We start from the raw sequence: 17,893 nt of genomic DNA, 5'->3' as shown, positions 1-17,893 counted from the left end.
TAGCCTGGGAAAGCAAGACAATTGGACTAAAAATTTTTGGACTTGCCTTGGCTTTGGAACACTCCTAAAACCCTCATGTTTCCTTGGAAATACTCCCCCTTTGACCAAACTAAACCTGCTCTATTTCCACTAAGTGTCACAAGATTGTACCTCCCTCCAGTGGGACCAGAGAATTTCCTTCCTATAAAGCCAGGTTTAAAGGCCAGCTGCACTCCCGAGGCTTCAGCAACAGCCTGCAGTCTCCAGCACACCGCATGCCAGAAACCAGCATCTATACGGGCTCACAAAGGCTGTAAAACATCTTGTGCAGAGCAGGGGGGGGAAAGAAAAAAAGAAAAATGCCAGGGACCTTTGCCAAACACTTTCTGCTTATTTGCACCTACGCCAAATGCTTTGCAGGCTTTTGCAGGGGGCATCAGCAAGTTCCTCCGCAGCAGCCCCGGGAAGCAGGGACGTCCCTTCTGCCCTCGGAGAAGGGCTGGGGCAGAGCTCGCGCTCCCGAGGAACTGCAGCAGTTTTGAGATGTCTGCATAGAGATTGGGCTGTCTGATGCCCTTGAGGAGAAAGCTTTCATCTGAAGCATAATTTACTTCCAGTCCTGCCATTTGCAGCCCTGCTGACACACACGAGACTCCTGCCTCAGTTTCCCCATCCATAAAAAATGTTAGTATCTCCCAAGCTGTCTTGGGCACTGAAGGGACACCCATTTCTAAATCACATAGTTTGGAAATGGAGAAGCAGAGAAATGGAAAGATACAGGACAAGAGCAAAGCTTCTTTTGAAGGGGATTTGAGCTGCTGCAGCGGTTTGGCATTGCTGCCCACACCGTCCTGTAGGAACCTACGAGACAAGCTCTTCCCCAGACCTAGCACGAATCTTTGGCTTCAGGAGAAGCAGCTTTTCCCTATCTGGGATGTAGGAGGAGGGTCTTACAGGTAAGAACAACTTCCTTCTTGCCGAGGAGGAACAAAGCTTGGAGAGAAAGTGGACCAAGGGGAGAGCTGACTTAAGCCGTGCCCTTTGCTGCTTTGAAAGGAGCTGAGAGGAGCTGCACTCACCTCTTGCAGAGGGAGAAGAGACAGCTTTAAGCGTGGCAATTTTTAGGCAGTAGATAAAAGCCAGTGTCCTGGTTGGGGCGGGTGATCGGGAGCATCCTGCACGGCACGTGGAGCGGGAGAGACAGCAAGGCACCGGCCAAGCACTGGTTAGAGGAAGAGCAATGAAGCTAAGCACTTTGCAGATGAATAGATTTTACCCCAACTAACTTTCTCCCTCTGTATTTTGTTTCCTTTGCCAGTGGTCGTTCCCCACCGGCTGGTCCTGGCAACCCAAGGTGAAGCACCGGGTGCTTTTGCCCCAGCAGCCTTTCCCCTGGCAGCCCCTGGTGCTGCTGGAAGCTGCAGTGAAGGCTTTCATCATGAAAGAGTCATTTCTTCTACTGGGGGAGTATTCAAAAGCCACAAGGGGCCGCAAAGACATTCAAGAAGGAATAAGCCTGTTCGAGGAGCTTACAACATAGGAAGGCAACAACAACACAAGAGAAACAACAGAAGAAGGCACAGACAGAGGGATACAGCATGATCTGGGGCTCGGGCAGCCAGTCAGTGATTCCTTACTTCAGTGTGGCTTTATTATTTCTCTATATAATCATTTGCTTAACCAGCCTCAAGTCTCCAACTGTTAGCTCCCCTTCCAACACAACAGAAATACTCAGCTTTGAAGGGGAAACACAAAGCACAAAGGTACCTTCGTATCTCTCAGCCTCCCCTCAGAAAGCACAGGCAAAGGCAGCTCCCAAACCGCTGCCCTCTCAGGTCAGCTTAAATCTGTCCTTTCCAAAGCGCAGCTGATTTTAACTTAAACACAGCTGTGCCTTATCCTTGGCTCCTGCAAGCTGGCATCCACATGCTGCAGTGAGGGTCCCTGCTGCCGGCTGCCAGGGGAGGACCCGGTCCTCCGCGTCCGCAGGTGTTGCAGAGGACGCACGAGCATCCTGACGGCACTGGAGGGATGCTCCCGGCCACCCTGTGACCGAGGGGACATCCCTCCCCACGGGCCTGCCCTCGTCCCTCACATCACCTCCCTCTCGCCCTGCAGCCACCGGCGCAGAATCTGCCCCGGTAATGAGATCCGGCACCGTCACTTCTGACACGGGGCTGACTTTTGTCAAAACCTATCACGAGGACGCTGTTTCCCCACTGTTTTGAACCTTCTTACGTACAACATTGAAGCCTCAGATTTGTCAAAACATGCAAAGGTGCTGCCAGAGGCTGAGCAGCTCATTTTAGTCCCTTTACAAAGCCATTTTAAGGAAAGAAGCAACATGTCAGGGCGATGCCAACAACTGACTGTACCAACAAGGAGAGATTTGACGTACTTTTCTATGCTGCAGTGACTGTTATAATAAAAGACAGCAGTGCATTAGTGAAAGATTTATGCTAGTATTTCGACAATGGAAAACATGAGCTTTGCTGTGCTCTCATTCACACCGAGACAGGCAGCGAGGGCATGTCATGTAACACTATTTCCAGGAATGATGTTACAATTGAAGAAATGCTGATTTGCTGGTACAGTAAGACAATTCCTGGAAGCAGGAGAGACCCTCATATTATTATCATTGCAGAGAGACAATTTGATTGTACAGCCTCTTATCCCGGGCTGTTTAGGAGGGATGGCTCTCCTGCTCCCGAAGGGTAGGAAGAAAAGGTGAGCCAGAAAGCCTGGGAGAGCTACCGCTCCCCCGTGGCCCCCTCTGCGCGGCAGCAGCCTCCCTGGCACCGTCGTCAGAGCCCTCCATGCCAGCAAGCGTAAAGTGCCAGCTAATTGAATTTGCTAATGATGCATTCTCTCGAAACCCTTCACGCTGCACCCACCATTTTGTGCTTGCAATTAAATTACAAGGGGAAAAGAAAAAAAAAAAAAGCCATGTGGTGTCATTTGACATTTAGATGTCAAAGTAACTGATTGACAGGGAAAAAATCAACAGCGAAAGGCCCGCTCCTGCCAAAGCCAGCGGGGACGTTGCCAGCGGCGCTGGGAAGAGCAGGATCGGGGCCCTCGCGGGCCAACGGGATGAGGCAAAGTGGTGGGAGAGCGGATAAGCAAGCCCCGTGCCAGGTTATCCTGGCCCTGAGAGGTGCGGGAGGAGGGAATCAGCCACCTCCGGGAGCACCCTTCTCCATCCCCCATCCTCCAGCACGGGGGTTTGGGACCCACGGAGGGAGGGAGGAGATCCCAACACCTTCACGGGAGGGTTGTTCTGTGCAGAGCCTAGGAAGATGGGGTTCTCCCACCTTGTCAGAGGTTTTGACATCTCGGTGTTTTATCTGCCCCTGTTCAGGGTAAAGAAAGGAGGGATATTAAAAAAAAAAAAGAAATCATTTCTGAGCTGACCATTGGGAAAAAAGCAGAGTTAAAGCAAATCACTCATTTTGATAATTTTTGAAATATTTTCTTCAATTTTTTACCTTACAGAATTTTTATTGGTTTTAGTCTAAAGAATAAAGGCTATTTCAAAGCAAAAAGGAAAATTTTTAAATGTCAAAACCTGGACAGTTTTCATAATTTAAAAAAGCTTTTTTACCCAAAACCTTTTCAAACTGAAGAGATTCACTCCAATAAGCCCCATCCTGCAAAAAGCCTCAGCAACAGTAAATATGACATTTTTCCAATGGGATTAGAGGTTCGTGCCCAGATTCCTGGTGAGCCCACGCAGGGAGACCTGCCTCGGATCGGTGACATGGGAAGGGGACTGCGGAGCCGGGGTCCCAGACCGGCTGTGCACACTCACACCCGCAGCCTCCATCAGCACCTGCCGTGGTCCAGGAGTGCAAAGCACAGCTACAGTCACGGGCCTCTGGTTTGAGAAAGGGAAAAGAGAGAAGGAAAAAAGAAAAAAAAAAAAAAGAAGGGAATTGCAGTTGCTTCTTTTCCCTTTCCCAGACCTCACGTGGAGGTTGGGTAAATAAGTGAGGTTTTGGGTCACCCACTGCAGACAGCCCCAGATCCACCCGCACGGTGCTCAGCTGCTGGAGGGGTTCAAAGGCACAAATTCCTATAAGAGAAGAAGAATATTAATAACTCAAAATTAAAAGCTTTCTCTCCCTCAAGCCCACTTATACAGTGTCTATAGCGAACAAGGTACATCAGGGAGCTTCCTTGCCTGCCTCCGACCCTGCCTGCAGCAGCAGTCTCCCACAGAGCCCGTGGACCACCAGTGCCGCGGGTTTCGGTGGGCTTCGGCAGAGAAAAAAGAGACAGTGGGCATGGGACTTGTGTGTGTTTTAATGGAATGGACGAGGTATGTACGTGGCGTTAAAAATAAAGCTTTGGGGCTTTTTTCCTTCTCTCAGATGCAGGTGGGGCTATAAAACCCTGTTAGCATGAGTCAGAGAGCCAGACTTGGCGAAGCTTGGCTTGCCACTTTAAAAACAGAGCACTAATTAAATCAAGTAACAACAAGGAAAAAAAAATACCTCTTTTTTTCCAATAACCAATCCAGCCTGAAATGAATTAAAAATATTTTACCTGGACTCTATTCATATACAGAATAAAGCAAAAAAACATGCCTGAAAAAGAAAAAAAATTGCTTGGCAAAAACCTAATGCAAATTGCTCTAGCATGAAAGTACAGACTCTTTTTTAAGCAGTTTAGATAGATTTAATCACGAAGCTGAAAACCTCCTTCTCTGAGGAGAGGCCAAGTGAATAGCCCTCGCTTGGGTGTTCTTTGTAGGGAAGAGAGGATGGGACCGTCAGTCATTCTGAATATCCCGTTACAAACTGCTGCTAACAGGCAAAAGTGTATCCTTTATCTTCCAATGTATATTTTTCATCCTACTGCAACTGTAAGAGAGGCTGTGGGTGGGTTCATTAAGGTGATCTTATGACAGAAGTTTAGGCTTTGGGTTGGTCCTGTGTCCCCTGCGCAGAGATCTGCCATCGCTCGTAAGCCCTCGCTGGGGGATGCTGCACGGCCCTGCCGGGCACCGCGGGTGCCTCTGCCCCAGCATCATCCCTGACACGGAGATGCTGAACGGGTCCTCACGGCAAATCTTACGGGCACAACCGACCTGAAAGGTTTTAATAGCCGTTACGGCAATTTCATCCCCCTCTGTTCCTGCTTCATGCAAACATTTCAGGAAAATGAGATCCATTTTGAACTCGCATCAATGCAGAAAAACATTCATTCTTCCAGTACTCCACAGTTCCCTGGCACTATCCTTATAGATTTTCTTCCAGGTTTTTTTTGTTTTTAATCGTATGTTGTTTATAAAAAAAAAAATTTTCAGAAATGTTAGTATCAGTGAGACACAGAATATTCATGTAAAAAACTCTCAGTAAAAATACTGGAATGTGACAGGAAATAATCTATTTTTAAAAAGCAGCTAATTCCTCCTGACCACACCACGCTTGCAGAATTAGTTAGCAACAGTCAGGCTTCACACAGGAGTCACGGGACAAAGTTGTACGGCTTGCGTTGTGCAGGACATCCGATTGGCTCGTCACGGGATTCACTTGCCTAGAAAATTACTCGGGGCAAAACGATGCACAAATCCAGCTCACTGTACATGACAGTCATGCCATTAACTCCAATAGAAATCTGTTCGCTTGAATAAAACAAGAAAGACTTGCCGGGGAATTTCTATCACCACAGCGAGCAGTAATAGATACAAAGCGTACAGCCTGCAGTAATTCATTCTGGAGATTTATTTTTATTGGGAGCTATTTACAGAAGTATCTGCAGCTGCACATTTGCGGATGCTCAGGCCAGCCCGGACCACGGAGCGTTTCCCCAGGCGTGATCCCGAGCGCAGCAGAGGCACGCTGGCTCCTCTCCCCGTCTTTATCTGCTGCAGCCGGTGCTCTGCGTGCTATGTGCAGGCTTATACCTGCACCCAAATCTGCTATTAACTTCAGGGACAAATTTGGCTGCCAAATAAAAGCGATGTCTGGTCGGGTCGGCTGGGTGGGTGGAGTACAACCGTGTGCCGCGGCAGGGTCTGCATTACCCTTGAAGCCTACGCATAAATCCCATTAACGGTCATTAAAATTCCCGGCTGGCGTTGGAAGGAAAATAGACATTGATTGGTATGCAGGGGAGTTCGGGGGGAGGGAGGAGGCACCGGGGAATGGTGCAGCTCCTGCTCAGGCTCCCGATCTGCTGGGGGGGTGTTTCTATGGGTCAAACCTGGTTTGGGTACAGCTCACCGAAGCACGGGACCCAAAACCGCAGCAGCTCCGGTGGGCAGGATGCCGAGCCCTGTCACAACTTGTCCTCACGCTGTCTCAAGCACCTCGTGTGAACATGGCTCCACAATATTTCTGCAAGGAACAGAAAACTCAAGGACTATGCCCGAAATTACAGGGGAAAAGCAGTGCCGCCTGAGACTTTCCAAGCCCTATGCCTTGCATCTTTGGTTTTTTTCAGAGCGCACGTTTAAATTACGTTTAATAAGATAGGCATGTCAAATTTTGTTTACAGAAGTTTACTGTTCAAGTCAGTAGGGAAAATAAAAATCTATCGACTGTGGCTTTTAAACAATAAGAACGTATATTTTTTTTATTAGCACTTTATTTCAGTGCAGACAGAAACATCACTGACTATCACTGTTGTTTACTGTTAAAGGCACAGCTCCTACCGCCTTTCCACACATAGAATATTCCCATGGCAATCAATGGAAGTTTAGCATAAAGAGCAAAATACACTCCATCATGTTGTCTCTCTATATAGTAAATGCTAATTTCTTGCCAACTATAAACTTGAAAATTCCTTGCAGTACATTGCAACACAAACCTATTCTCAGTGTGTAATTTAGATTTTCAAGATGTGTACATTCCCAGCGGAGAGTCATTTTTGTGTGTGTGTGAGTATATGTATAGAAGAAATGAAATGTTAATGACTTCTCCATCTACGTTTCTATACTTGTTAGCTTTTCCTACTAGTTTTCTTCTACCCTTCAGAGTGCTAATTGTGCCTGTAAAAGTCCAGGAAATTTGTGTCATAAATAGTTTCTGCTTATTATAGCCAATGAAACACATATTGAGACAAATATATGGGACTGAATCACAAGCTATTTCACTGAAGTCAATGGGGTTACTCTGCATTTTGATTTCGATTTGGCAAAGCATGTGGTCTAAAGTTGGTCTTGGAGACGGGAACAAAATTAAGCACATGCATACGTACTTGTCTGGGGCTTTTTTTTTTTTAAATTGATTCCATACAGGGAACAGAATTTAGCTAAATATATTTAATACAATTTCCTTCTGATTTTCATCACTATAGATAATAGCTTGTATTAGGAAAAATATACCATAAATATCACACATTTGCCAGAGAATGGGCAAATAGGAGATACTGATGCTGCACTTGAATCAGTAGTAGTGCTGATTTTGACGGCCAGGTTATTGCCATCTGGCCATTAATTTCACTCATAGGTTGGAAAAGAATATGCTTTTCTGTGTTAACTAATTAATTTTGTATTCAGGAGCAAAAAAAAATCCTTTGGTTTTTCAGGTGTTCAGAAGTACTACCATTTCTTTGCCATTGCCTGTTCCCCAGTATTTTGGGTGTGTCACCCTCTTTGGTGGGTATATTCGACCCTTAAATCTCAGTTGCTCTTTTTTTTTTTTCATGTGCCACAGGATTGTGAGCATATGTGTCTTTAAACAAGGGCACCTGCATAAAAACCGTCTATCCTCATTAGATCCATTTTCTCAATTAAATTCAAGTTTCTATGTCCAAAAGGCATAAATCTGGGTATCGATTTAGTCATAAAATAATGACACTCCCAGCAGTCTTCTAAACCCATTTTACTTGGATGAGCGTATAAGCTTTTAAAATATCAAGTTATTCCAGTATTTAATACACATAACTGCTTCCAGAGGTCTGAAGGCAATAAGGCATATCTTCCCCACTCCATTTGAAGCGCTACAGTCAGAGCTAGCCAGTCCCTCGCCACTGGTTTTAGGGCTTTTGACAATTTTATTCAGTGTGAGTTTGATACTTTCTCAACAGGGGCTATATCCCCCCGAAGCCAAAATCAATAACCTATCAAATCAAAGCTCTATAAAATACCAATGGGCTCTTGGTGTTTTGCTCCCATAAATACAATTCAGCTTAACTCTACACTTCCAGAACAGGCTGACTCTACGTTTACTGGCTTGTTCCACCAAGTTAACTGTACCGTCAACGTGTACTTCCAAAACTCTCTTTTTAGGCAACAAATAATGATCTATTCCTTGTAAAGTAAAGAACCAAAACTAATTCCACTTACCTGTATTCAGGGGACAACTCAGAATCTTTTTTTTTTCCAAACAGGACAGTATTTTGCTGCGCCGGTGCATCCTTCACCTTGTTCAAAGGACATGCCCAGCTGAGCAAGTATAACCTCTGCGTGGAGATAGCAGGAGTCTGGGTAAAGTATTTGAGTTTCTTGTGGTCCTATTTTAGGTTAAACTGGATTTCATAGTGCATAGGTCAATGTTGGTAAACAAGCTTTAAGGTACATTGGCCTCTTACTCAGCCCTGTCTACGCTCAGTTTGAAAATATAGAAAGAATAGTAAATTGAAACAAATTTTTAAAATGCCAGTGTGGTTTATTTGAATCTTTTCCATTCCTCACACACATGCTGAAGTTGCTGCTTGATAAAACAAAATGTCACAGCGATGAGCATTTTATGAGCTAAGAAACATTCTCTTCTACCGCAAAGTTAAGTGTAACAGTGCAAGGAGTAACTTACCTTGCTAAATCAAAACAAATTCAGCGTACAATGTTTTTCCCCAGCTGGCAGAGTTTAACAAACAAACTTGCCCTGCATAATATGACAAACATTCTTCTGACAACTAGGAGAAACATTTCAGATTCAGTGGGTTTGCGAGGTGTTTGATCTGCTGATGCAAGCTGCGATTCCTTTCCTTTCCTTGCTTGCCTTTAGCATCAGAAAGCTCGGTTTACTACCACGTTATTCCAGGATTTACACTGCTACACAACGGGAGCAGAGGACCCTTACTGCTGGTTGTTTTCAAATTATTTCGAAAGAATCGAACTGTCAGGTTTCACTGAAATTGCACACACAGAAAACAGAAGTAACGTGGTGATAAATTATCCTGCAAATACAAGTATTTTGACTATTAATTAACACGAAATACAATTACTCCTAGCAGTTTCTTATGTACCATCTTGTGTCCTGTTCAGCAGCAAGACTAGTTGCTAAATATAGTCTTGAGGTCAACATGTAAAAAATTTAAAGTGTGGCCAGATTTCAAATGCAGTTGTATATCATAAATCAGAATTAACGTCAAAAACTTGCATTGAAATGAGTGTCTTTTGGTTCTGCCACCCTTCTCCAATTCTTAAAAAGATTTAATTCTTCTCCGATAAATATAGCGAGGTAGTTGCTAATTTTTTTCTCTGGATGGCATTTATGTAGTTCCCCTACAGCAAACATCACAGAAACTTATTTATGTATTGGTCTCTCCGGTGTCCTCCAAAAAAACAGTTCTTTAATACTACATTATTCCAGATGGGTCCTTATATTCTTGACTCTGTTCTACACAATTAGTAAGCGCATTTTCTTTCACGTGAATTAAAAAAAAAAGTAAGAGTTGTTGTTCAGACCCAGTAACATCATCTGGAGTAATCTCTTTCCACTATTAATTTCATCTCTGTAGCTAGCAAGGACGATGTCCGCATTTGGAGGGCTGAACAGCTGCCGAGCAGGACCGCAACCTTTGTTTCGTGACATCTCTTGTTTTGACCCCCGCTTTCTGGTCACCGGAGAGATGATTGACTAAGTGCGCAGGGAAGTCCATTTTTAGTACGGTGGACTGGAGCACGGCATGACAAACTGTGATGTCTGAGTTTTGCGTTACACCATCTGGCCTGCCATTTCCAGAGCCTCACATCAGAGTCCTGATGATGTATGTTTAAGCTTGGCACTATCATTTGTCTTGTATCTTGTGTTTAAACAGATGCAAGCTGAATGTAACAGAAAAGGAGACCTTGATGCAGGAGTTGCTGCAGAAAGCGATGCTCTTGAGCTGTCTACAGACTCCAGGATTAAGTGTAAAATCTGACAGGGAGGATATGTATTAAAAAATATGTGTTGACAGAATGATTTAACTAATATTTTAAAGGCAAAACATCAACTGAATTTCCATATCATTTATAATGTTAGTGAACAAAGTACTACAAAGCAGACTATCCCCTTCTGTCACCATCATCTTATTCGTAACTTTATTTTACAGATCAAGACTGTTTCAATAAAATGAAGCTCTGGGGCCTGATTCTCAGCTGCTGTAAATCAACCTGGCTACACTGATAGCACCAGGGCAGCCACATTAACGAAGCAACACCGATTTACATCAGCTGAGGATCCGGTTCCTAATTCTGATACAAGTTCTTGTACGCAGAGATAACTTGCTGCATCGCCAGGAATACAAGACCTCGATGATTAAAATGAGCCCTTGAAATGCCATGGGTAGGAATGCCTGACTGCATGCTCTGAACCAGATGTGTTCATCAGCCCAGGAAGAGGAGAGGAAAGGAGAGGGGTCTGCCCTGTGCCACGAGGCCATGCGGTGGTGCTGGGTGTAGGGTCCCCGCTGTCCCAGTCGTGCTCAGCTCTTTTTTGCTTCACCTCACATTAAAACTCATGTCTCTTCCTGGATCTAGCTCACTTAAATCAGCAAATCCAATGGAGGAATGTTTCACATAAGCTTTGAATTCAGCCCCTGAAGCCTAGATTAAGTTCACCCAACTGCAGAAATTCAACTAATTGCAATGCTTAAATTAGCAGTCCAGGTCTGCACTCCTAATCCACAGAAAGAGGTGGGCACAACCAGAAGGGGATGCAGCCCTTTTAAGATATGAAACATAGCTTAAACGAGGGGTGCAAACCTCATTTCACTGACAGCAAAGGGAGTGTTGAGCACCACATCGTATCTTGGACACCTGGGTCATAAAATCATAGAATCATAGAGTCATTAAGGTTGGAAAAGACCTCTAAGATCATCAAGTCCAACCGTCAACCCAACACCGCCATGCCCACTAAACCATGTCCCTAAGCGCCTCATCTATATGTCTTTTAAATACTTCCAGGGATGGCGACTCCACCACTTCCCTGGGCAGCCTGTTCCAAGGCCTGACCACTCTTTCAGTAAAGAAGTTTTTCCTAACGTCCAATCTAAACCTCCCCTGGCACAACTTGAGGCCATTTCCTCTCGTCAGTCCTGACATCCAAAAAAGAAAATATCCCAGAGCAAACAAGCTAATTCATGCAAGGCAAATGGGAACTTCTGGGGAAGACACTGGAGGTTGGAAGGGGAAGAAAACACGCTGAACTGAATAAAATAAGTAGGTAATTGAGATGTGAATAGTTTGGGAAGACTGAACTGTACAAAGCCTAGATATATCACCCTCTTAGTCCCTCAACATTGCTGTAAGAGACAACAGCACTTCCATGATGTCCATGGGACATCCCGGTGCTGAAACTGGACTAGGAGCAGCCACGGTGCCAGGGGGACGAGGCAGCAGCCCCTGAGACACACACCCCACAGCAGCTCCTGAGCAGACGATTTTCAACCCTGATTAAAATGTTAGCGCTTTATTTTGTGAATGGAGCGATACTTTTATTGCATGCAGAATTCGCCTTTCGTATTAGCAACTTCCTAGCAACTCTGTTTCTTAAAATAGGGACTTACAGTGCAAGCTTTTATCTTATATAATCCCTTAGAAAAAGATAGCTCAGACACCTTTTGGGGGTTTTAAACATCAAACCTTCAGTTTGAGACCTGTCTTTATCAAAGGAACTAGCAGATCTATCTAGGGTTTATGTTCTTTAGAGGAATTCCAAATTGCCTGTTTTTTATAGACTACCTATATAACAACCTCCTACAGTATTTAAATTTTTGTAATTTTCTATTCCTAATGTGATCTTCACATTTAAATGCACACAGAGTATTTTACATTTATCTGTTTAATATCATAGTTATGTCTTTCTTTAAATGCCTGTTATTCAACAATTTATTAATAGTGAACTGTTTTTTTTCAAACAGAAGCCATTTAAATTTAGTTAGTTTATGGTGATTTCTTGTGTCTTTTCAGCCAGGAGAAAAGAGAAGAAAAGCCTTAATAGCCTGGAAGACTGTATTTATAAAACACGTTTGCCTATTTAACCTCAGATGTATCATCATTATGAGAGAACTAAAGCATTTTTCCTTTTCACAGATATTTCATTGCTATGCATCAATAAATGTGACTCCTCTGAAACAGACTCGCTGTTTATCACCAATCCTTAAAAAAATTTTTGGCATTAAAAACCAAATAATTTCTCCTCCATGAAGTATTTCAGGAAGCTGTCCCAAAGACAAAGGTCACAGCAGAGCTGTGCTTACCTGGGCTGTCACACTGCTGTGGGGTCCCAACACAACAGTCTCTCCGCCATCAGCCGCCGTGACCCCATCCACAGCGCGACGGAGCTCCCCGATGCCTGGGCTACGCACGTGGGGTGAGCGGGCTGACTGTGGCTCAAAGAAACATCATCTTGTTAGCCAAGACTATCTACCATCTCCTGGGCAGGAAAAGATAAGGGAGGAGAAACCAGGTGTAGTGTCATTTAGCATCACGCTCACCCCTGCAACCTTCTTACTCCTGCAGACTTGCATTTTGATGCACGGGTGGGCCATAATCCAGAGCGAAACCTTTGCACGTGCTGTACTTGGAGAGCAGAAATGCTCACAGGGTTTCAAGGACGTCCTCGGCCACTGCTCTGCATGGGGCCTCCGGAGGCACATGGCAGTGAAATGAATTTCCTGACAAGCTCTGGCATGCATGGAGAGGGAGAGATGAGGGCTGAGAGAGAAATGGGATCAGCTGAAGTGTTGTTCGTAATGACCCGTACAGGACCACCAACCGTTGACCTCCAGTCAACGGTATCATGGACTTCACCCACATTGTTGACTCCAGAGCATCTCCCAGGCGGGAGGGAGGTGACCCACTCACTTCTCACGGGTGCCTGAACATCATTACTCTGAAACAGGCTGGGCGGGAGGAAATGGAGGGTTCCCCAAGGACAGGGACAACCCAGCTCCCTGCATTCCCGTTGGGCCCACAACATCAAGTGATGTCTGAGAAAGGTTTGGCTGTAACCGCGAGGGCAAGGAGGGCCTCAAACCTGGAGCTTCGCACCCAGGGTCATCCTCCTCCCCGCAGGACCTGAGCCGTTCGCTGGTCGTGCGGCTCCTGGCCTTCCCCCTTGCTATGGGTACCTAACAGCGAAACGTCAAGCAGTCCTGTTCCTCCTTTTTATCTATCCACCAAGCCTGCTTTGCAAGGGCTAATTTATATTTGAGCAGCAGTGTGTATGGAGGTCTATGCAAGGCAGCTCAGCCACCAGAAAAGTTAATATGTGCTTTGCATTTGCTGTCTCTAATTACAGGAGGGAAGGAGTGGAAGTACAGCTATGCCTGCCTCTGCATGAGCCACTTTGACTATTCCAAAGATAATTAAATATGTCTCCTGTATATAAAATATATCATCTCCAGATAACAGCATACTGTTAAATTCTTCATCTTATTAAAAGCTTGCATTAATGCTTTTCCAACATAAATTTTAACTGTGGACAGGTACTATTTGAGGAGCCTGACAATAGGACTGACCTAGATTAGGCTGACAGTGCCAAAAGATATATCACCTCTAGCTGTCGGGGGGAGAAGAAGGATGAGGAATACATTCTCCATTATTGCCTAATGCTGATGTGCCGGCATTATCTCCAGAAACGCAGTGTTGCTTCGCCTTCTGCTCTCTTGGTGCAGTAGGTGGCTATTCCATGCCGAGGAACGATACTCTCTGCTTGCTGTCTCCTATTTCCCATTTTATAACTCAGCTGCAGGGGGATTTAATGGAGCATTGGATAATGATTTTAAAGCCATTGATAAGTCCCCCTATAGTTTACAAAATTATGGGAGAAGTCAGATAATTCCAGGTGGTTGGGTTTATGCAGTAAGTTCTCGCAGGCATTTAGGTTAGGGCTGTCGTCTGTACAGGAGCAGAAAGAAGTCTGGCTGTACCAACACTCAAGCCTTTGCAAATTAAATCTTCTCTAAGGTTGCTTGGACTCTTCTGCTAGGCCTGAGCAAGCAAGGGAGAGTGATGACAGGTTTAGAAACCACAGGGAGTTTCACCACATAGGGAACATTTTGTTCTTTTAGTATATGTGCGCAGAGCTGATAGAGACCTTTTCAAGGCATCCTTGTACAGAAAGGAGACAGCAAGTGGGCTCATAAAAAACCATTTACTGTCACACAACTTCTAATGCAGAAAATAAGAAGAGTGCTGAAGAGCAGCAATATTTCTCACATGCATTACTGAATATTCAAAAGATATGAAAATAGCTTTAAGAGTCTAAGAAAATAGAAATTCCAAATATTAATAGGAACTCTGCCATTGATTTTAGCAGAGAGCTTGCATTGACATGGTGAGATTGCTCAGTCTTAGACACTTGATTGACACAGTGATGGCTCATTCAAAGTGTATGCAAAGTCAGTGCAACAGTATTAGGCTTTTCTCTTGACTTCAGGTTTTTTAACTTTTTCCATTGACATCCCAGGGGCCATTGTATTGACAGAATAATACTTCTGTTGCAATGCTGGTGTATGAGAGACTTTCCTTTTTGGGAAGGGGGAAGAGAGGACTCTTCCACACTGTCCTCCTGGGTGAAGAGCTCAAAATACAATTAATGAGGTTAAGCCACAGATCCTCCAGCCCACAAAATTCTTTTTGGACTAAATGGTGGGTTGCGCACTCAAAAATGCAGCGAAAACCAGTGGGAGCTCCCTTTACAAACCAGCGCCTCTGAAAACGGGACTTTATACGTATTCTGCTATTGGGACGATAAGGCCAAGGTTTGATTTTGGAGCCACACCTCTTTAAGAGTTGACTGTGATGTTTCCCAGAGCTGGCTCAAACCTCCTCAGCGGGACAGAAGAAAACCAACATTGCCATCTCCCAAAAGAGGACGAAACTTCTTCCCAGGACAAGGGTGCCATTTGGCACGTTTCCTCCCCACATACCCCTCGAGTCATCTGCTGCAGCACAGACCCGTCCCTTCCCCAGGCAGTGAGCTCATGGCCCCTGGCAGGGACTCATTGACTAAGATACCAATATAGGCAAAAGTGGCCTGTTCCAGAGGGGAAAAAATACTCCATTGCCACGTGTTTTTGCTATACAACTGGGTGAAAGACAAAGAAAAGGAAGAAAAACTGATGGAGGAAAGGCCTCTCTAGGGGAAAAGTTATCTCTCAAGCACTAGGACAATAAAGTAAAACTTATTGTACCTATGGATTCTGTCTGATAAAAAGAAAATTCAGTGCCAAAGCAAAACTGAGGATTGGAAACACAATGAGCAAGAACTGGAAGGGTCTCAAGATCACTTCCTTGGCAGGAGTAAATGGCTGTAACTGCACTAGATTTAATACCAGACAAGAATATGTCAGGGATCTATCAAAAATGTCCTACAGAAACAGATGTTTCCACCTACTCAGAGATATGGGCAAGAGTCTCCGTTACCCTAAATCCCTCTCGTGCTCTTCTAAATATATACCCATCATATGCCCTTTAAAGTGTGAGAATGATGCAAGACAGACTTCACGTGTATGAAAATCTTATCCTGGATTTTTACAGGGAAAAGAGTAATTTATCATTAATTTTCCCAGCAGTTCCTCTGGCTGTGGAAATTCACCTTCTCATTTTGGAAGGTATGTACAGAAATCTGTCTAACTCGAGGAACAAAAATGAAAAATGACAATAAACCATCATAATCTGCTTGATCAGCTGGAGCACAGAAATAAAAAATGTTACCTCTTAAAAGAGCAGTCTGAATTATCTTGATTTGTACATAGAAATAAGTGACAACAACTTCTAGATAGCACCACTTTCTATCCGCATATTTAAACTTAAAAGTCAAGGTTGAGTGAAAAAATATTGCTGCCTTGAAAGATAAATATATTACTTTTATTAGCTATAACAGGAATATGTGCTACTGCATAAATATTTAAATTCAGATTTGGAAACTATATATTTTGAAGAAACCAAGGCCAATAAATATTGGATTACAAATTCATATTTACAATTTCCTTTAAAAAAACCAAACTTATGATTTCTGTTTCACTGAATTGGGGTGGTAATTATTTGTCTATGTTGTCCAAATGCTCGATTTGCACTCTGTTCTCAGGCTAACATTTCCCATTTCCTTTTAACTACCAGAGAAGTGAAAACATTGCCCTAAAATATTTCCATTCAAATTTCCTAGATTAAATCATATGCTTTTAAACCTCACTCTATGACCAAGACACTTTTCCTGCAGCACTCCAAGTCAGCTAGTTGAGGGGAATGAAAAGCAATCAAGTTGCGCTAATAGAGCAACGCTAGTTTGGAATAGATAAAACAGAAATGCTGCACAGTAGGCAGCTGACAAAGCCCATTGCCAAAAGACATCCCTGAAAGAAGGATCTCAGCAAATTTTAAAAAAAAAAGGGGTGGGAGGAAGAAACCGTTGTACATAATTAGAGCAGAAAGGGCTTGAAATGTAAGACATGCGCCAGCCTGTAAAGAACATGAGCAAGGAGGAGGCATTTCGTTTGGCCTGCTCTTTCGTTTTGACCTACTGTAAAGATTACTGCATTTCGCTCTAGGGCAGCTCTTACGGGTCATTTTTACCTACAGAATTAGGCCTCCATAGCCTGGGGTCTCATATGATCTGATGGTTCCTACATTAATTACCGAAGACCAGGTTCTTCCCTTCTTGCTCGGGTAAGCTGCTGTTGGTCTCTGATGGTGCAGAGGATTTGTAGCTGTGTCAGGGCAGGAGTCGGGAAATGGTAAGCCAGGAGTAACAAAGAAAAGACTGAATATATTTACATATACCGTGTACATACCATGTATATACTATATAAATATATTATATAGATACCGTATCAGATATTTAAATAAGCTATGCAGTTGCTCAGTTTAGAAGTTAAAACTATTATAGCGTGCAAATGGCAGACCTAAAAGTATATACAAGACTGAAAATTAACTTGGCAAGTGCCACGGTACAAAAAGTTTAAAGTATGCAAAGGATGTTTTTATAAATTTTAGGAAGAACATAGACTCCAGTCACACAAATTACATGGAACAAAATGCTTACGTGGGGGCTAATAGTAAGTCACGGAAGAAAATAATCTGGTCTTCCTGTCCTGCAAACCTACATCTGCAATTGTTCAGACTGGGTAAGATCCCAGAGGGGTGAAAAATCATGTCACTGTGAACTTGCAGAGTCCTGTCCCCTTGTCCTGGACCCCCATGTTGGTTCATGTGGGGAGCCAGCACCTCCAGGTAGGCATTAGAAGAATGCTAAAATCCACCCTAGCACAGCTGATGGTACGAACTGCACATTGCTCTGAATTTCAGAAAACGATTCCTGGTTTTAGTTGCTCTTTTTGGGTGGCTGCCCAAGAGAATTGATTGCCAGAGAGCAAAGGCTTGGGCTTACTGTGAATCAGGAGCTAATAAAACGTCCCAAGGGATAGGTGAAGGCATGCCAATTGTTTTTGAAAGTGTAGGCTTTTAAACATGACATGACTACCAAAAAGAAAAGAAAAAAAAAGAAAAGAAAGAAAGGAAGAAAAAAAAAAAGAAAATAAGAAACAAGTCTTGTTCATAACCAGCACAATAAAAATATCAGAATTCAAGGAAAAAAAAAAAGATGGATTTTTTGCAAAATCCCACTAGGAAATTATCTCATTTTTGAGCACCTATAATGCTGAGTCAAATATATCAGATTTTTCTTTTTTTTTTCACTGGGAAAACCTAGTGATCTTTTTCATTACGCTCCTTTTCATTCTACAATTGACT

The 17,893-nt window shown here is 43.7% G+C and overlaps 1 protein-coding gene across 1 annotated transcript in view; it reads right to left on the bottom strand.

Annotated features, from left to right (window-relative positions):
• Positions 1-3,676: 3,676 nt before the first annotated feature.
• Positions 3,677-17,893, bottom strand: part of LOC104079746 (L-xylulose reductase-like) — a gene marked incomplete at its 5' end in the record, with an annotated part of 47,260 nt that continues 33,043 nt past the window's right edge. The window contains 2 exons of the mRNA XM_009581884.1: positions 3,677-3,856; positions 3,990-4,054. Coding sequence (XP_009580179.1) covers positions 3,677-3,856; positions 3,990-4,054 — 245 coding nt within the window. The remainder of the gene's footprint in view (positions 3,857-3,989; positions 4,055-17,893) is intronic.

This window comes from Fulmarus glacialis, unplaced genomic scaffold (assembly GCF_000690835.1).
Source record: "Fulmarus glacialis isolate BGI_N327 unplaced genomic scaffold, ASM69083v1 scaffold6087, whole genome shotgun sequence".
Taxonomy (NCBI): Eukaryota; Metazoa; Chordata; class Aves; order Procellariiformes; family Procellariidae; genus Fulmarus; species Fulmarus glacialis.
Note: the sequence above shows the minus strand (reverse complement) of the source record. Positions and strands in the feature narration are given on the sequence as shown.